This window comes from Drosophila arizonae, chromosome 4, assembly GCF_054131065.1.
Source record: "Drosophila arizonae isolate 15081-1271.41 chromosome 4, UAZ_ARI_1.0, whole genome shotgun sequence".
NCBI lineage: Eukaryota > Metazoa > Arthropoda > Insecta > Diptera > Drosophilidae > Drosophila > Drosophila arizonae.
In genome coordinates, this window is record NC_142924.1 from 11,851,071 (window position 1) to 11,871,481 (window position 20,411).

Sequence of the window (20,411 nt, forward strand, 5' to 3'; positions counted from 1 at the left end):
TGAAAGAAAGAAAAACCAGAAGAAGAACACAATTAGTTAAATTACAAAAGTTGATCGAAATAGCGAATTCAATTGTTTTTGAGTTAGTTGTTTGTTATTGTTATGGTTGTTGTAGTTGTTTCTATCCATTCACATATATACATATATATTTACAGCCAGTCGGAGAACAAAAGAGTCAACTAGTAGAGTCTAGAAGGATTTATAACGATGACGGCTGTCAATGCCAGCCACGCCCACTCACCTTAAGAGATGACCATCGCGACGACGAGAGCTCTGCCAGGGTGAATCCTCATAGCGATAAGCCTTGCGCATCAGAGGCGCACACGAACAGCTCAATTTGTTGCCCATGGCGCAGTTAGCACAGCCCGCCGCAGCTCCTATAGAGTGTGTTAAATGTAGATGAATCAGTTATGCATATAGACGATATAGTGCTGAGAGACTTACCTTTACCAGAGGCACCCCGATGTCACCACATGCCGGTCACGTCCGCCTGCGAGAGCGCCTGGCCGCGATTTAGCGACTGCGAACGTTGATTATGCCGATGGCCGTGGTAGCGACTGCCGCGCTGCAGGTGCAAGAGAGAGAGAGAGAGAGAGAGGAGTGTGAGTTAATTTTAAAGATAATACATGTTAGCAGTCTGTAGCAGGAGTAATTAGTATACGATAAAATTTATATTGTACTTTGATATCTTATTGAAATCCTAAGTCTTAATTTAATTTTGATTTTTATGAATTGCCTAAAGTTCCAATTGAGCTTATTTGCTGAACTGTTGCTTAAAAATTGAGAGTTACTTATAGATAAATTAATATACATATTATTTATTTATTGGAATATAGAAAATACTCTAAAATGTACATCTTATTATAATACAATAATCTATTAATTTAGATCAAATTTTTAGCTCTCTAGCATAGTTAAAAGCTTAAGCTTACCTTAATCAACTTTGTTTTGTAAACTAAGGGCTATATAGCAATATTCCGAATTTATTTAGAATTAATTAAAATCAAGTTCTGAAAGTCTTTCTTCATTAGGACAAGTCATATATATGTTTATTGTGATAACTTTTATAGTCTGCTAATAAACATTTTAATGGCATCTTCTTATATTCCATTAGACACTTTTAATTATATTAATTATAAATCACATATAAAACGAATAACTTTTCCACCTAACAAATATATAAGGCAAATACTGATTCATCGTTGAAACTCAGCATACAATGCCGAAAGAATTTCAACGCAAGACATATTACATATTTCAAATAGGTATTTAAGCTCAAAGCATAAATTAAACAGCTTTGAGCCACACACACACACCCGCACACACACATTAATATTTAATCACCCAACTCTTTGATCAATCTATGAAACGACCCACGCCGGCTGCAGCTGATGGCTATTATCACCAACACGTCTCTCTCTCTCTCTCTCTCTCTCTCTCTCTCTCTCGCTCTCTCTCGAGGTGCGAACGCAGCGAGTTCAACGCTATTGCTGACCAAAATGCACTCCGCGCCCCCTGCCACATGCCGCATGCTGCAGCGACTCTAACGTGTAGGTGTCAACAAAAACAAATGAAAAAGAAAATACAAAAAATAAAAATAAAAATAAAAATAAGAAAAGCACCTCAGCGATTTCAAGCGCTTTGAAGTTTTGCTTTGATTTAGATGTTTATGATTTGATCTGATCGGTGAGTTTTATGTTCTTTGACACACACCAGCACACACACTTGAGCACTCACAGATGTTGCACATTGGAAGTTTGCGGCTGTCGCACTTATTTATATGAATTTAATTTTAAAATTCCTCTGCTACACCTTAAGTCCGTATATATATGGACATACTGTATGTATATATATAAATATATGTATATATGTCTACAATAGAGTTTAATTTTAATTTTTGGCTGTCTGCAGCCTGTTGCTGACCACATTTGTTGTTTATTATATACATATATTTATATACGTATAAATATATTCTTTTGGCTGTTATCTATTTTTGTTTACAGCCTCCGGCGTTGAGACAAACACAGACACCTGTTTACGACCTGACTGCGGTCATGGGTTGCGTTTAGCTATTGTTTATATTAATAATCGAATTAATGTGTGCCAAAAGAGCATTCGAAATACACGCCACCGACTCAACTAAACAACTAAAAACACACACAAATCGGTTGAAAAATCAAAGCGCATTTTCATTCATTCATTCAGCTGCTACGTAACGCTAGAGTGAGAGAGAGAGAGAGAGAGAGCGAGAGAGAGAGACTCTTGTACTCTCTCGATCTCCGTCTCTGCCTCTCACGATGTTGAGCAGCTCTCCACATCAACTGTAAATCTTATGCAGCAGCCTCATTGTCTCCACACGATCTCGCCCACACACATACACACACACACACACACACACACAGCATTTGTTTCGGCTGCGCTCAAGAGCTGCAGAGAGATCTGGGCGATAACCAGACGGAAATTTCGTCTGGCCCGCTTGCTGCGGCTGCTGCCCCATCAAGTGGATGCCACACAGCACTGCACGTGCTGGCTTGCTAGCTTTTTTGTTGTGTTTTGTCGTTGTTGAAATTTATTTTTAAAATCAATCAAATAGCGCTCAGTCGCTCAATCTCAATTGTCGCAGTGTGGCATCATCAAATCGCAATAAGGAGTGAAGGTGGCGACAGCTCTGCCCATTTTTTGGGTCACACTTGCCACACAGACGCTGCCCCATTCACCAGTTGACAAATTGGACTGGGAGCGCCAGTGCGATTGACAGCATGATAGAGTAAGAGATGACTAACGCATGATTGCATATATGTATAACGCTTGATGGGTTAAGAGCTCTAATATTTGTAGGTTTTTTGGGGTAGTAACAGAAATTTGCAATACAAAATTATTGAAGGTAGTTTGTCTATAAGTATATAGATACGTTTCAGATGTGTGTTATACACTAAGCTGGCAAATTTTATAAAGCTTGGACAGATAAATAAAGAACATTAGCTATGTCCAGTTCGTTTATATTTAGCAACTAAACTGAAATGTAAACATAAAAGGTATACAAAGGTTGAAATCAGGGATTTTTGAAAATTATTTAATGCTCCGAAAATTTACTTCTATTGAATAAGTAAAAAAAAAAAATAATAATAAGAAAAAATCATTTAAAAATACCATTTAAAGATTTTAGCTTTAATTTTTTTTTTTTTTTTTGTAATTTTTTATATTTGTCCACATTAACAAAATATGTAGTATGTCTTTTTATGTTCATCTAAATATTAAATAATATATGTAACAATATAATATAATAATGTAGGGTGAAGGTGAGTTTAATCTAAAAAAGCAACCATAAAATATATAAATAAATATCAAAATAATAAAGAATTTAAGGTATAAGAAAATATTATAAATATTATAAAATATATTTTATTTTATTTTATTTTTTTATTATTATTAATATTATTATTTTTATTATTATTATTATTATTATTATTATTTATTTATTTATTTTATTTATTATTATTATTATTATTATTATTATTTTTTTTTTTTTTTTTTTGAATTATTTTGAGGTGTACAGTCTTTTCATTTTAAAAACTTGAAAATTCGTTTGCAAATTTATAAAAATTACAGAAAGGCCAAGAAAATCTTAAAAAATCCTACATCGATATTATCTATCAATTATTGAAGCCGTAATACAAATGGAACTAGTCCTTTTAAGCTTCTAGAGACAGCGGACAGTAAATATTTCAGAGCTCAGAGTAGCAGCAAGAGAGACTGCTTCAGTAAACAAATATTTTATATTCAATCACAATAAACAGTTATATAAATAGTTTATCATTGGCAACTGATGGGCTTATAAAAATATTAATGTGCTTGTTATTATTATTATTGTTCTGTATACACACCTCCACGTGGCCCCAGCCATCGGCATTCATTTTGACGGCTGCCTCGACACTTTCCTTGGCACCCATTGCGTGTTTTTTAGTTGTTTATATTTTTGGTTTGTTTCTACCGTTATTGCTAGTTTGTTGTGCTTGATTGTAGTAGTCGATTGCAGTTACAGCTGAAGCGTTTTTGTCTTGCTCAAATATTGCTTAGGCCTGTGCGAATTGTGCACGGGAGAGTTGAGTCCACTCGACTTGATGCGAGCTGGTGTGGGCGCAGTAGCAGGAGACTCGCAGCAGCTGTCAGATGTTATTTATTTTGGTGCTGCGGCTGGACCAGGCACCAGATGAACCAGAGCCACAGTCTGATACCCAGGACCTCCAGTGGCGTCTGCGTCTGAGTCGTCAGCAGTTGGAGCGTGAATCGCGAATTGGTCTCGTGCAATATAAATATTGAGCGGATTGACGTTGACGTCGCTGCTGCTGCTGCTGTCACGCTCTCCGTCTCTCCCTCTCTCTCTGTCACTCAGTTACTATTTTGTGCGCTCTCGCTCTCTCTCCCTCGCGTCGAGTATTAGTGAACGACGGATGCTGCTGTTGAAAGCGGCTTTCAATCAGCTTTCGTCCAGTTGAAAACGTCTGTTGTAAGCAGTTAAATAATAGAACAGGCAGAGCGCCTCCTGTGCCGACTCCTTTTATCCTTTGTATCCTATATGCTATATGATTGTTGTATGTTTTATTAATGCAGCCTGGTATGTGGCTGCCTTTCACAATGTCACTTGAAAATTTCACTTTTGGTGCGTTTGCTGTGTTGCTGTTTTGTTTAACGGTGCGTATGAATAATTGATTTGCTTGCAGTTCTCTAGCTCTTTTCAGTTATAAATATTTATAATAGTTACTTTGTGCCTGTTTCGTTTAAGTTATGATTGCGTTTAGTATATATTTAGGTATTTATTCATTTAATTCAACAATCTGTGTGCTGATGCTTTTGATTTGGCAACGCCTTTTGCCTATTCACAAAAAACACACACAAAAAATTGTTCTTCTCCTTCCTTCTTTTCTTTTTTTTTTTTTTTTTTGACTGCAATTCCTTGTGCACTTGTGTGTGTGTGTGTTTTTGTGTAATTTGTTTGTTATTATTTATGCATTCAATTTGCAGTGCCTTTAAGTGTTTTTCAATTAGGTTTTTATTAATATTTATTTAGAGTTTTTATTCACAGGAGCAGCGGCAGCAATAGCAGATGATGAGGACATGTCGTCGCTCTGTGGATTTGTGTGTGTAGCTGCCTTCTGGCCTGCCAAAATACCTACAAAACTTGACGAAACGAAATGTTTTCACTTGACGAAGCACAGAGAGAGAGAGAGCAAAAAGGAGAGCGAAAGCAGTCAGCCAGAGTGGCAGAGAGGCAGAGAGGCAGCGGCAACCGCACAGCAGCCGCCGTCGCAGCAGCAGAGAGCAAAGCAGCGCAGATGAGCTTCGAATTACAGCGACAGCCGAAAATTGCCTGCTCTGTTGCTGTTGTTGTTCTTGTTGTTTTTGTTGTACAACATATATTTTAATTTCGATTTCTTTCTTGCTTTTTCGTTGCTCGTTCGTCGTTATCCTTTATTTTGTATGCCTCCGCTCTTCGTGTTTGTGTATGTGTGTGTGTGTGTGTGTGTGTGTGTGTGTGCCTTAGCTTAGAGGTATGTGCAGTCGTTGGCTGCTGCTGCTGCTGCTCTCCACTCTGACCCCCTCGGCCCGCTTATGTATGTGTCTGTCGCCGCCCTGTGCTCGTGCGTGTGGCTAAAAAGTTGCATAAATCACCACACCTTAATTTACTTAAATGTCAATTTTTGTTTAAAAACACTTTACGCACAGCTTCTGCGTTTGGCAATTGCCAAATTCTAAACTTATTTCGCCGTTGCTGTTATTTTTGTGCGCTGCCTAAAAGCATGCTAAACTTTTTTCACACGCTTCGTTCGCTTCAGTTGTTGATTTTTCGCTTACAATTTTTGCAATTTGGCCAGAACGTGGTTTGAGTATAAGTGTTTGTGAGTGGTGTATCTATGTTTATGTGTAGGTGTGTGTGTTTGTGTATATTTTTTAAGTGTTAAAAGCGTTTTGTCAGTTGCTTCTGAAAGCAGCACCGGAGCAAGCAGCGCGAGCCACACAACCGTCGACTTCGAAAATCGCTTTGACTTTGCGAGCAGAGCAGAACGAACAGGAGCAGCAGTGGCAGTAGCAGCAGCAGCGTCAGCTGGCAGCGACATCTCTGCTGTGCGTCGCTGTCGACGTCAGCATCGCTGCAACTGTTGGAATGTGTGCCACATTTTTTGGGGTGGCTGCTGCCGCTCGCTCGCTGCCTCTGCCTCTGTTTTTTGGCTCTGGCTCTGCCGCGGTCGCTGCTCTTGACGGCCTTTTGTTGTTTTTGTGTTAATGCTGCTGCCGTCGCCTCTTCTGCTGTGTTTCTACTGTCTCTGCTGCTTCTTTCTGTTTCTGTTTAGTGTTTGGACGCATTTTGTTACATTTATTTTACATGTCGCGTGCTGTTGCTGTCGTTGTTGTTGCTGTTAGGACGTCAAATGAAAGTTTTTGCCATTCTGTTTCGTTTTAATGTCTCCCCGATGCATGTGTGTGTGTGTGTGTGTGTGTGTGTGTGTGTGAACATGCACGTTTGTGTGCGTTAATGTAATATTAATGTTATAATTTGCTAGGCGTACGACGTCGCACTCAACCCGCTCGCAAGCTCCACACACACACACACACACACACACACACGCCGAGCACATGAATGTATGTACGTGCCAAGTTTTTTGCATTGGCTGTGGCCCATAAATAATGCAGAGGGTTGCCAGGTGGTTCTTGTGGGCGAGTGGGTGTTTGGTTAATGGTGCTGTGGTGCAAATGGTCACTGGTCAAACAGATTGAACGTGCGCTTCAAACAACAAGTCAACTTTTTATGACCCCAACAACAAAACTATTGCAATTTTAACTAACCGCAAGAACGGCAACAACAACAATAATAACAGATGATTATCATGGGACACACACAGCCACGCACACACACACACAGACACACTCCAGAGTCAGAGTCATATACACCCACACACGAAATGTTAGCGTCTGACTGAGGCACGTTTAACATACACAAAGTAAAAGTGAAAAGCAACATCAAAATTAATAAGTAGAAAGGATGCTGAGTGCTCTGCGGCCAACGGGCCAGCAGCGACGTCAACGGCGACAGTGACTGCGACGCCAGCAGCGCAACAATACACAACAAACACAAAGTAGCAAAAGCAAATTGCACGACAGACAGAGAAAGACAAACAGAGAGGATGCGAATGTGAGCGGGAGAGAGGGGGAGAGCGAGAGTGAGAGCAGCCTAGTGCGTCGGCGTCTTTTCAATATTTAACGAAAGCCTCGTCAAGTTATCAATGTGTTTCCATTTGCTGCGGATGCTGCATCAATAATAATAATACTGCCTGCCACTGCTTGGGCACTGCATTCATTTGCCAATAAATACATAATTGAAGAGCCTTAGACCGGCCCGAAGCACCCAGGAGAACGAAAGGCCGATGAGCGGTGCGGCCGCATTCGATGCCAGGCAGCAGCTGGCGGGGGCAAAGGCAGCGTCGCGACGCATTCAAGCTGCAGGTTGCAGTTGCAGCTGGGCGGCGGCTAACAAAAACAAAAAGCAACGGAGCACGCACACTCACACACACATACAGCACAGACACAAACGGGATGCGCCAGGCTCACTGACGTCAGACCTTCACACGCATTCCCGCACACATACACACGCACCTACATTCACATGCACACCCCACGCACAAAGTCAGTGTCTCTGCTGCGGCTGCTGCTGCTACTGCTGCTGCTGTCGCTATCTCTTTAAGACACGTCATTAGAAACTGCAGCGGCTGCTTGCAGCGAGCAGCAAAAAGGCGCGACTGGGCAGCGGCAGCAAAAAAATAAGAGGGAAATAAAAAGCCAAACAACAAAAGTCAGAAGCTGCTGGACCTTGCTGGCTGTAAAATGTCAAAGCTCTTGTAATTGTTGTTGCTGTTGCAATAATTGCCAATGTGTGTCGCTTTGTTGTTGCGTAAGGTTTTTTAGGGCAATTGGAGGGTGTGGTTCACCGGGGTGCCAATATAATGTACAATGTATGTATGTACATACATACAAAATATATACACATACAAACATATACACACTCACACCCTGGCAGAGGCGGGCAAACACATGTGTTAGACGAGATTGACACAGTTTGCTGGGTGTTTGGGCATCTGCGCCGCTGCGCAAAGCTTTGGCCAATGCTTCGTTACGAGAACTTTCCTGCTGCCGTGTTTTTATGAATGAATACACGTCAGCAACAACAACAATAGCAGGAGCAGAGCTTTTGCGCTGTGTGCGCTGAGCCGAGGCACGTGCTTTGCAACAATGTTACTTTGAAAATAACAAAATAGTTGCTAATATTGATATTTTTGTACTTTCAGGCTGCAAACATTGAACTAACGTAATATAACTAAAGAAATATCTTTAATGATTCGTTAATTTATAATATTCAATTTTACCGCCAAACGCCTACAAATACCCTAAAAATTACCACCACTATCGATGTAGCGCGTGCCACAGCGTTGCTACGTGTGTTTATCGATGTTTGCAGTGCTGCGCAATGGTGTTTTTACGCCGCTACCAACACTGCATGCAGACCGTGAAAGCAACAACAACTTGTGGCATGCAAAAGCAGTGGCAGACGGCGCCGTTTTTCGAATTTACAAATTAAATTGTAATCATTTGTACACATAATGTTTGATGCCGAAGCAACAGAAAAGGAATTGCGTAGCTTAACAAGTGTGCAAGTTGGACCCGAAACCAAAGGTAGGCAAATATAATTAATATTCCAGCAGCGTCTAATTGTGTTGATCCCAACCCCTCCAGAATATAATTTATTGCGTGCGGACGAGGAATATCGCAATGGCAATGAAAAGGATTCGATTTATTATCAAGTTAGAGCACTGTTTCAGTGCGCAGATATGCGACTCCTAACCGAGGCCCAGGAACTGGAAAACCAGCTGCCGAACGCTTCTGAAATATTGTTGGAAGCGACGCCCAGGGAGAAAGCCGACTACAAAAGGTGATACAGTCGTACATTAAATGCTAAATGTAGTAATAAGGTATACCACTATACCAATCACTAAACTCACTCTCTTACTCTAAACAGAAACAAATTTCTGCAGAACATATTAAATTACCAACTGAAATTGGAGAAATGCACAAGAACGCCTAAAAACACAGCCATCGATAGTTTGGACTTTCTGCAGGACGTGCAGGATCCAAAGGTGGGCTATGCGCGCATCACAGAAGTCTGCCATCAACTGCCAGAGGAGTGGTGTGTGCTGCAGCTCTGCAAGAGCTTCAATGCAGCCACCACTTACTCCACATTTTGTGAGATCGCTGCTGCCAATGGCGACATTTATGTTTCTCTTTTGCGGCACTGTCGCAGTCCAGAGCTGGAGCCCACTTGCCTGCACTTCAATAGCGATGCGCTGGGTAACCTGTTTAAGGAATACGGCACCATGGTGGAGCGTTTTCGGCGAGTGGTCACAGTCGATCCGCTCGCGGTAAAGGATCATGAGTCCAAGGCTAAATACTGGAAGGAATTGCATGCCTTCGAAGAGTACTTAAAGGTGCCTAACATATATATTATCTATATGATTATAGTTGCTAATCCTTAAACCTTGCAGAAACTAATTGCCGATCTGACCAGCGTTTTCATGCCCTACTGTTTCATGTTTCTGGGCAAGCGCTATGCCGATGCTGCAGTGCAGCAGCAAACCAAATTGATTTTTGATCGCGTTGATGAGTTCTGCGTGGAGCACAGATGGAGCAATCATCAGCGTATACTGCTCTCGCAGGCGGCGCTGCATGCGAATCGTCTGCCACACGACCAGATGAAACAGCTGAGCTATGAGCTAAACAGCAACAGCAACAACAACAACAATGAGACTGAAGCGCTGCTCGTCTATGAGCTGCTCAAGAGTTGTGCCACTAAATGGCAGAAACTCGAGCAGCGTCAACCGCTGGCTGCTAAACGCTTTCCCATCATTCTGGTGGTAGATGAGGCAGGTTGATCATATTTCATGTTACCTCTCAATCGGCTAATTCTTATTGTCTTTTAGCGCCTGGATCATATGCACTGGGAGCAGTTGGCGCCCATGCAGGAGTGCACGCGCATCAAATCGCTGCACAGTTTGTGGCGCCTGTTCAAGCACCACAAGGCACAGATTCAGCACGGCTACTATATGGTCAATATTAAGAGTGGCATAACGCTCGTCAATCCCGATGCTGATCTGGAAAATTCGGGCCGTCGTCTGCGCAGCTTTCTTGAATATTGGTTGAGCCACTGGCAGCATATGTTCGAGACGGTGCCCACGGAGCAGTTTATGATTGAAAAGGCTTTCAAGGCCGATTGTTTTGTGTAGGTAAAACCCCGGAAGCCACCTGGTAAACAGATGATACAGTTGAGTTCTTTCAGCTATGCGGGTCACGGCTCGAGTCTGCAATATGTTTCCAGTCGCTTGATTTATCGCAATCGCATCAAGGGTGTCATCTTTCTTTTTGGCTGCGACTCGACGCGCGTGCTCAGCTCGGGTCTGTACAGTGCCTTATACGGAGCACAGGACTACTACCATGGCGCGCTCTGTCCCACTGTGGTGGGCACATTGATGCCCGCACTTGATGGCAATATGGATAATGTGTCCGCCAATATACTGAGCCAGTGGATAGCACCGGCCGAGCAACAGATCATACCCTGGGCAAGCATTGATCGCGCCGCTTGGGTCTCACAGGGCACTGTCAAAGGTAAGTGTTTAGATTATACATAGAGTCTCACTAATTAGCTATCTTGGACAGCAGCACTCAAAGGCAACAGCGAGACTCTGGAGCAGCAGCCGGACTATCATACGGGCAGCCTAAGCGCCATTTTGGCCAACGTGCAAATGGGCAAAGTGGAGCCCAAAATCTACAATTGCAGTGTCTACGTGTGCCGAGGCTTGCCGGCCTGGAATGCAGCTGTGCAGGAGCTGCCACTTTAAGTTGGGACGTATGAAGTGCATACTTTTATATTATTTTTTTTACTCTTCTAGCACTATATTTAATATTTAGATTAAGTGCACAATGGAGTAGTACTATTTAGTTCCATTTGTTCCACCTTGAACTCATGCGGCAACAGCTGCACTCTTAGATAAATCTTAGAACTAGGCTGAGAGTGGAGAGATGCGCACCAAATGTTATCATATATTCGGATAATGTACGATTTTATGTATGTAAGTAAAGAAATAGCACTATTACCCACCGCTAGTCGCCTTGCATTCAAAACTTAAGACTTATATTTACTATAAATTATCTCACTGGTGTATCAAATAACTAGCCCTAGGTTTGCAAGTTAAACGTGCTCGAAAATGTTGCATAAAAGTTCAAGCACAACACATAGAATCGCATAAGATATCAAATAACATATAGATTGATCAAAATTGTGCCCATGAACTTACCTTGTATGGCGTGCAAATTGAGAGAGTGAAGAAGTTTATTGAAGTTGCTTTTGCTTTAAGTTATTAAATACTTGTGTCGTTTGAGCACTGGAACTGTTTTAATTTGTTTTCTGTTTTTGTTTATCTTTTGTTTAGGGGATTTTGTGAGGTTATCAGTTGAACTTAGACATTTGTTTTATTTTGTACAAACTTTAGATTAGCTTGTTGGAACATTCACCGTTTAGTATTTGATTATTTAGTACTGCCATTTGAAGCATGCCACAGTTTTTATTTGGTTTTTATTTATATATTTAAATATATATATATATGTATATGTAAAACGCCTGTGCAAAATTTGAAAGAATTGTAGTTGGAATAATTTGTGAGTTGAAGGAATAAAATCAGAAAGTGAAAAGGTGAGGTGCGTTGACAGTTAGATAGAGACTGCTTAAAATCTAAGAGCAATCACACACAAACAATTAGATATGATAAAGTGAATAATTTGATAATGTTTGCTTAAGTTGAATAATATGGAGATTTCAAAAAGTAATTGCAAAAGTGAAATCAATTTCATTGCCCACTGGCAGCTCTATATTTATTATATCCCTTGAGCCTGACAGCTAACTCCAAATGAGCTGCGCCCATTTAAAAGCTAATGTATGACTACGTAGTTCAGCTTGGCTAGAAAACGCCCATCAATTTATTTACTTTACGCGCATTTACTCGTTTTTCTATTTTACTCTTTGCGAAATGTGGCTGGGGGAGGGGCGCTGGTTGGGGCGGTTGGTTTGTTCTCTTTTGGCCAAGGGCTTTTTTGGATGCGAAAGAGTTTTTGGCCCTCAACCTCAACATGGAATCCACTTGACCTACTAACTGCCTGTCGCATTATGACACACATTTCATTAATTAGGCGCTGGCCCAGCCAACAAAAAGGCCCAAAAACCGAATAGCCAAACAGATAGACGTGAATTAGGAGACGACCTTCGGCCAATGCGGCGAATGCGTAATATTAGAATTTTGCTCATCGAATTAGTGTCACATATTTGCATGCTTAACACGCACACACACACGCACATACCAATCAAAATCCACGCCCCATTATAATGGCAAACTATAAATATATATATTCGATGTGCGAATGTGTCCCTATTAGGTGCATTTAAAGGATGGTTCGTCCTTCGTGTTAATGTCTCAATGCCGTGCCCATGGAGCGTTTCCAGGGTGTATAAATCATTTTAGCAGCAGCAGCGCACACCTAAGGTGCATGCCACGCCCCCACACACACACGCACACACAAACACACAGACACACGCTAGCACATAGATATAGCTACTGCTGCTACACATTTGCCTGGCTGGACTTGTAACATGACAGGCGACAGCTTCAGAAACAGGATATTACATAACAGGCGCTGCCTTAACAGCGAGAGCGACATGTAAATGTGTGTGTATGTGTTCGTTCGTGTGTGTTCCGCTCTATGTTAACTGCACGTGTATGTGTGTGTGCGTGTGTGTGTGTGTTGTTATTGCTGTTTTGCTTTTGTTATTGTGAATTGAACTGCATTTGTTTTGCCTTTTTGTTTAAGCTTCCTTTTTCATGTCTCGCTGCCTCATTTTGTTTGTTGTTGATGACTTTACAGGCATAAGCACACAGGCACACACATACACACACACACACTCACACAGTTCACTTACATTTGGCTTGTTTCATTCGCTTATTTCGTTGCACAAAAACAAAATTGAAAATTTCATTTGTATAAAAAACTCAAAATACATTTTTGCAACCTTGAACTGATTTCTTTGATTTGATTTGAAATTGTTTCTTCTCCTCCGTTTTCGTTTCCTCTCTTTGTTTTATATATTCATAAAAAAATGATTATATTGCTTATTGTCTTACTTTAATTTATAATTTTAAGTTTATGCAAAAAATGTGTTACAAATGTTGTTAGAATTTTTTGGTTGTTTTTGTTTTGTTTCTGAAACGCTTTGTTAACTTTGGTTAAAATTCTTGTTGTTTAATTATTGTTTTTTTTTTCTTTTTTTTTTCAAATATTTTTTGTAGTTTTCTGTATTGTAAATTATTTGATTTTTGTAGTTTGTTAGTTTTGTGTTTGTATTTTATGCTGCTATGTTTTTTTTAAATCCGCCGCGTTGCACACAACAATTCTCTGGCAGAGATAAACTGAGACTGAGCCCGAAACTGAGGCCAGGCATTGGGCTCGCCTTGTTTGTGTGTGTGTGTGTGGCGTCCTTGCGCCAAGGCAGCTGCATCCTTCTGGAGTCTGCCCCCTAGCCTCGCCAGAGCCGAGCGCATCATCCTCATCCGCGTTGCTATTCGTGGCACGCGACGCGCCAAAAAGAGAAGCGAACAATGTTGCAAAACTGATGTTGGGCAACAACAGGAGCAGCAGCAACAACAACCACAACTAAACATTTGAATCGCAAACCGCGACAAAAACAGCCGAGGGGATATTTCGCCCTCGCCCAGAGAGAAATCGGCTGGAGAGAAAGAGCGCAACTTTCACCTCTCGCGTGCGTGTCCTCGCACAATATTCACATTGTTGTTGCCTGCTCCTGCCGCTAGTGTTTCTGCTCCTGCTGCTGCTGCTGCTGCTGCCTCCAATCTCTTCGGCCACTATTTCACTTTCATAGTTTCTAGCAACGGGGTTGAAGCTCAATGCCCAACGTGTTACAATGATTCTGCGTTTTCATTGTTGTTGTTGTTGTATTTGTTGTTGCTGCCAGGCCCCAAAAAGCTTCACTGTTGTTATTGCCCAGCACGTGACTGGCCAAGAGCTTTCTTATCACTGCCGACCCCAAGGGTGTGTGTGCTATCTATGTGTGTGTGTGTATGTGTATGGGTGTGAGGGATGCTGAGATTGGAGGCTCTCAAAGCAAAGCTTTTTACATTTCTAGTCAATAAAATGTAAAGCTAAGCTCAAATTCACATTGGGCTAAATAATGTAAAGGAAATATAAATAAATTTTAAAGGAAAAAAATAAGAAAGCCATTTGGTTTTTAGTAAAATCTTATATTTACTCACTAATGTTTAAGTTTAAATTTGAATATTTTGTTGTGACAAATAATATTAAATACAAACTATAAACATATTGTGATATGTTTTAATCATTTGTACCATAGTTTTACCTTCCAGACTTTAAGCGCTCTAAAATGCTACAAATCTAAAAGTTTACGCTTGGAACTAATCATTAAATGGCCTTTAGTGTATTCTTTAGCATGCTACCTGGTAAAGTTAAGCTCTAAATATTATAGTTAGAATGCCTTTGCATCTGCACTCGTCGCCTTAAGTCTAGTTTTGCATGCCACAATGACTGCACTTGTGCGCAGTTGTTGGCTGTACGTGAGGTATTTCTTTGATTTCATGCGTTTTGTACGTTTCGTTTGCTAGGTGTTGTTGCTCTGTTTTTTACAAGTTTTGAACTTCAAATGTGACCCCGTGTCGCTGGCGCTAGGGAGTTGGCTCGACAGCAGCTTCAGGCTGCTGGTCGTTGGCAACGCTTTTGCTTCGCCTGCTGGTTCGTGTCTGTGGAAAGTGGAAGATGAATTAACTAGAGCCCTGCGCTGTGTGCGTGTGGTGGATTTGCATGAACTCACCACAGAGGTGTTGCGTTGCGGGCAATCGGCATGCAGATGGTCCTCGCTGCGGCAGCGATGGCAGCGCTTCGGCTGCGGCCCTATCGCGCACTCCGAGGCAATGTGATTGGCGAATTCGCCGCAATTGTAGCAGCGCATGCGGCGAGTTTTCTTATTGCTGCAGAGTTGAGTTGAATATGATTTAGATGTGCGTTACTTCCTGCTCTCTTCTTCTATTCTTTTTCTTTTTTGTCTTTATATCACTTACATGCGTGGCCGATAGGTGCTGCCGTGACAATCATCGCCCTGCCGTCCCGAAACACGTGTCGCCTCCAGGCCGCGCGCTGTGCGCTGGCACTCAAACTCCACCTCCTCCTGCTCGCCCAGCGAACGAAAGCCGGACATTTGTATGACGCTCTGTGTGACAACAGCAATTGAGTGACATTGAAATATGAGTATATGTGTGTGTGTTACCCACCTGATGCACAAAGACCTCCTGGCCGCCATCGTTGGGCGTAAGGAAGCCCCAGCCCTTGGCCACATTGAACCATTTGCATTTACCCAGGCGCACGCAGCCGCATTCCTCGCCCGGCGCCGCTGCAAGAGAATTGTAAAAAGTATTTGAGTTGATGGCAGCGACAGCGTTATCCTGAATATCCTGCCTGGGTATGTGCTGCAATTGTTTTGTTATTCAAATGAGCCGCGGCTAGCAGCGGCAGCAGCTGAACTTCTTAAATGCCTAACCGTGTCCTTGTCCCATTTGCCGCAAGGCAATGCTCAAGACAAGCAAAAACCAAAAACTCTATCACGGCAACAACAACAACAACAACGAATGGAAAACAGGTTTCGTTGTTTCTATTAGAAATATTTGTGGAGAGTGTAAATACGCTGGAGCGAAATAAAGCGATTGGATTGAATTGAATTGCTTGGGAGTTGGTTGCCATACGAAAAATGTGTTTGTATGAGTTATGCTTTATCTGTGCTAAGAGTGTGTGGTTCATCTATAAACACGCTCTCTCTCTCTCTCACACACTCTCAGAGTCGAGTATATTTCATTCAGTTGCTGCGTTCATTCATAATTTGATATTTCGATTGCGTTCCATTTTAGGCTGCTTATCTTTCGGTATGCGTTTCGCCTATGCAGTATCTCACAGATACGTAGATACGCTGCACTGCATGCCCACTTTGCTGATAGCCCTTATCTGAAAGGCCCATATAAAATGCCTTTCTCTTCTAGAGGGTTGTTGCTACCGAACCTCAAGAGTTGCTCGTTGTCTTCTTGCAACAATTGCTGGCTCGTTAAGAATGCGGTTAGAATTTTCAATTAAAGAGGGTTCAAATTAATGGGTTTTCATTCAAATTGATTAGATGAAATGTCAAAAGACTAAAAGAGATCGGATCTATGAGTGTTTTATGGAGATTTATATACATACTTGAGACTTATAGATTTTGATTGTGGATTGTTACTTGATTGGACTATTTTCTTATAAGCTAGTGGCTAGATCTACAAGAATTCGATTATTCTTTATGTTTAAATTTCTTTCTCTATCAAAACTGAACCCTAGCAGCCGTTCCTAGGTTTCTTTCTCCTGTTTTCATACCGAAATATATATTTTAATTCTCGAATATTTGTGTGACACATCTGAAGCATCTACTCTGTCTGTCCCGCACCTTTCCATTGTAAAATCTCTCAATTAGTTTAAAAATACATATATAGAAGATCTTTAGCTAAAAACAACCACCGCATGCCTGAGCGACTTTCGACGTGCGGGAAAACGCGTCTATTTCTCTATTAGCGCTTAATTTTCTAGCCGATTCACTCGACTATAAAATAAAGCAGCGCCCAAATTTGCCTACAAAAATGTTGTAAGACGAAAACTTGTTTTGTAACTTGGAAAAAAACTTGTCAATTGGAAATAAATGACACAGAAATATGTGAGAAATGCAGTCAAGTAAAAAGTTGAGGCCGAAAGAAATTCATGGGAAATGTGTAGAAAATGTTGGTCAGAAAATGTTCAGGCATAGGGGGTAGGCCAGGCTAGGTTAGGGTCAGAGGGCGGTTTTTGCACATGCACTTTCGGGAAAGTGTTTCGATTTGCAATCGCTTTGAGGGTTGATCAACGTTCGCCCATGTGCCGATTTATACATAGAGGCGCATAAAAAATGATTTGCCAATAAAAAATGTCGGATGGCAAAAGCAAAACAGAAATGCGGAAAACAAATATAGAGAACTGCGTAGTACATAGCAAAACAGAAAATCAACCAAAACAACTCAGCGATCGCTGTGTGGCCAATCAGCGTTGAGTTTGATAAGATTTCGTGTTTGCTGTTGTTGTTGTTGGTGTTTTTTTTTTTTTCTTTCATTTATGGGGCAACAGCCACATAAACAAAAGCGAAACTAGTTTTATTGTGGCCTCACTGATTTTGGATACGCTCTGGCTTTGGAAATGTGGAGAAGGGGAAGGGAAAGGGAAGATTGCTAGTATTACCTGGTGAGGTGGTATTCCTGGCGCCTTCCGAGGGTGCTGCTGCTGCTGGTGCTGCCTCGCTGCTGAAATTGGGATTTTCCATGCTGATTAGAGTTCAGAGTTTAGTGTTTAGTGTGATTCTTATTTCCGTCTTATTGCTCAGTATTTTATGTCAACTGCAGCATGTTCCTGCTGCCTACACTATGCAGCACTTGAATATACACACAATGCACACATAGATGCAGTCACAGATACACACGCACGCACACACGCTCGCCTAGAGATGAAAACGTATTGGAAATGAAACTCGGAAAACGGAATCGATTGAAAAACGCTGCCGCTGCGCACGACGCACTTCGTCACACTGAACTCTGAGTTGCGTTTTACTATTTCTAGGAAGGCCACAGTGCCTGAAACACACACACACACAAACATAGGCACACATCACACACACACACACACACACACATACGCACATACGTGCAGCGCACAAGAGACAACCCGAAATTGTAGCTGTATCTTCAAAAACAATATTCAAACGCGGCCACGACGCACATGATGTGTGTGCGTGCGTGCGTGTGCGAACGGGACAGCGAATGGCCATAGTGCGTGCGCGTGTATGTGTGAGTGTGGAAAAACATTTGAGTCGCGCCGTGTTGAGCACTGAACGTAACAACGTAAGCGTAGCTGACAGACACTTTTACGTAGCGATCGCTCAGCGAGCGAGCAAAAGAGAGAGGGAGAGAGGGAGAGAGAGAGGCAGAGTGGGAGAGCGCAAACAGAGAACGTGCTCTCTGAGCACATTAATTGCTTTTGTTGGTTATCTGCGTTTTAGATAAATATTTGGAACTGTACGTCTCTCGATCGGTTTGTCATACAGTCTGTTCGACTGTTATACACACTGCTGCCGACTGTTATACAGCGGTCTGTGGCCTGGCCTGCTTTCTGATAGGCGGAGGGCATAAAAAACAATCAGCACTCTGATTGGTGGCACAAAAAATTGCATAAAAAAGTGCACAAAAAAAGCGGCACACACACTCTCACATTGGTCGCTGTGCCACCCCGAAAAACTGAATTTCTGCAGATTATGCACACAAATTGGCGATGTCGCGTGGCAACGCATTTTTACCCTCCTCCTGCGGCAATGCGTGGCATTATTGTGCAACATTTTGCGAATGTCTATTGCCGGGGCTGAGGCTGGGATGCAATTTATCATGGCACGTGCCACAGTGTTGGCCGTGCTATGTGGCATGCCAAATCGTCGGCCAATGCCGCAAAATGTTTGATGACAGCACGGCAAAGGGCGGTTGCACGAGGGTGAGACGATGTGAGGGTTTATGGCAGAGATTTACAGTACGTGAAACGAAACACATATGGAAATGGTACATAGACATGTATATACTTATATAGCATTATATATGTGCATGTGTGAAAGTGGAAAAAAATGTGACTAAGGAGTGCTTGAGATGGAGTGCTACAGACAAAATTATGGACTTACTTCACTTTTAAGGAGACTTGCGGGTTTTATAAACATTTTATAAGTAATATTATAAAATCAGAAATAATTAAGTTAACAAATATATACATATGCACATAAATACATACATATATACATTGTAATTAATAGATATTATTCAGAGACAAATGACCTATGCATTCAAATTCATAGATAGACATAAATATTTACTACAAATTTAAATATACATATATCCATGACAAAAAATTTAGGTATTAAGGGCAAAGAACTATTAAGAGCAGAAGGAATTTAAATACAAAGTGGGAGAGAGAAAGAAAGAGACTGTAAGAACACATTCAATATAAATTGTCAGCTAGCTGAATACATACATACATACCTCTCGAAAATGTACAATGGGATAATTGAGAGTCGCATAGTAGAGCACTGGTAACAAATATTTTTCTATTCATAAATTAATTTTCTATGATCAGATAGAAATACCTAAAAAATCATCGGAAAAACTGGATAAAACAGTTGAAATTTATATATTAGAGAAATCTACCTATTTTTCATACCATGAACCTATTAAAAAATGGGGAATCGGGGTATAATGTTTATTATAGGTATTACTACAAGGTTTCTTTAAAAAATATATAAAAAATGAAAACTTCAGCGCCCTATTAATTATAATTAGAGTTTGCAATAATAAAATATTTGTATCACACACATTTTATATGATATTTTATACCTCCCTTTAACATTAAAAGAAAATCTCTCAGCAACTCAATATATTTCAGATTTATGAGCTGCTTTTAGGGCATCTTCCATTATTATGCACTTCCAATTCGCACCATATAAAAAACATGTGTGTATGAAATGAGAGCAGGGCTTTGCCCTCAACTGGGTGCTGCGAGGTCAGGCTTGGGTCAGTTTGATTTTTATCTTTAATAAATGCAGGCAGCACAATAAACAAACAACAACGAAAACAGAATCAGAGTAGCAAAAAAATGAAATAGTCCTTTGCTCAAAGGGGCCTGTGTAATCAATATTTTGCCGACAGCAGAGTCCTTTGGCTTGTGCCCGAGATTCTCTCGCTCCCTCTGCATGAGTGTGTGTGTGTGTGAGTGTCCAATGGGCTGGACGCCTGCGGACACAATGGCTGAAATGGAAAGTGCCCATTAGGGTATACGAAGCACTCACATGCGCATAATTGGAACAGGATTAACAAGGCAGCCGCACATCATGAATGCAATTGCAGGACGTGCAGCCATTGTCCGGCCGTTGGGACCCCTGCTTGATCGGACACATGCATTTCCGGACATACATGGACAGACACAAAGGCCACGCGCACACAATGCGCTGAAAATAATCCGCTTTAAGTCTATAAAAATGCAGCCAAACAAAAATGTGGAAAATGTGGAAAATGCGAGCAGCGAAAACTCGATGCAAAATCACAAACGGAAAATGCACAGAAAATTGCAAGTTGCAGCATGCAAAGTGGTTGCAACTGGAGCGCTGC

General features: G+C 41.4%; 4 protein-coding genes across 19 annotated transcripts in view; 1 reads left to right on the forward strand and 3 right to left on the reverse strand.

The window, feature by feature from the left end:
• The window catches only part of sif (guanine nucleotide exchange factor still life), a 93,946-nt gene extending 93,575 nt beyond the window's left edge, over positions 1 to 371 (reverse strand). For all 13 annotated transcript variants that reach the window (XM_018006294.2, XM_089466583.1, XM_089466588.1 and 10 more), the window contains exon 1: positions 242 to 371. In XM_018006294.2, coding sequence (XP_017861783.1) covers positions 242 to 348 — 107 coding nt within the window. In that variant the 5' untranslated portion in view covers positions 349 to 371. The remainder of the gene's footprint in view (positions 1 to 241) is intronic.
• Positions 360 to 5,150, reverse strand: LOC149269133 (uncharacterized). Its single transcript, XM_089466600.1, has 3 exons — positions 3,885 to 5,150; positions 445 to 565; positions 360 to 377 (listed from the first exon to the last, which is right to left on the reverse strand). Exons 1-2 carry the CDS (start codon positions 3,948 to 3,950, stop codon positions 467 to 469), a joined length of 165 nt encoding a protein of 54 aa, XP_089322726.1. The 5' UTR covers positions 3,951 to 5,150; the 3' UTR covers positions 360 to 377; positions 445 to 466.
• On the reverse strand, positions 4,917 to 17,893 carry lin-28 (protein lin-28 homolog). 3 transcript variants are annotated; one of them, XM_018006324.2, is made up of 6 exons: positions 17,458 to 17,893; positions 15,447 to 15,565; positions 15,237 to 15,385; positions 14,990 to 15,146; positions 13,272 to 14,918; positions 4,917 to 5,178 (listed from the first exon to the last, which is right to left on the reverse strand). In XM_018006324.2, the coding sequence occupies exons 1-5, from the start codon at positions 17,537 to 17,539 to the stop codon at positions 14,844 to 14,846; spliced, it is 582 nt and encodes a 193-aa protein (XP_017861813.1). In that variant the 5' UTR covers positions 17,540 to 17,893; the 3' UTR covers positions 4,917 to 5,178; positions 13,272 to 14,843. The 3 variants fall into 3 exon arrangements, with proteins under 3 accessions (XP_017861813.1, XP_089322724.1, XP_089322723.1); XM_089466598.1 differs by having other exon boundaries at positions 4,917 to 5,170; positions 13,070 to 14,918; XM_089466597.1 differs by having other exon boundaries at positions 13,070 to 14,918.
• Sse (extra spindle pole bodies like 1, separase) lies at positions 8,529 to 11,498 on the forward strand. Of its 2 annotated transcripts, none has more exons than XM_018006310.2 (7): positions 8,529 to 8,724; positions 8,785 to 8,980; positions 9,068 to 9,533; positions 9,591 to 9,968; positions 10,026 to 10,324; positions 10,382 to 10,707; positions 10,759 to 11,498. In XM_018006310.2, exons 1-7 carry the CDS (start codon positions 8,652 to 8,654, stop codon positions 10,938 to 10,940), a joined length of 1,920 nt encoding a protein of 639 aa, XP_017861799.1. In that variant the 5' UTR covers positions 8,529 to 8,651; the 3' UTR covers positions 10,941 to 11,498. The 2 variants fall into 2 exon arrangements, with proteins under 2 accessions (XP_017861799.1, XP_017861800.1); XM_018006311.2 differs by having other exon boundaries at positions 8,530 to 8,724; positions 10,762 to 11,498.
• Positions 17,894 to 20,411: the final 2,518 nt, after the last annotated feature.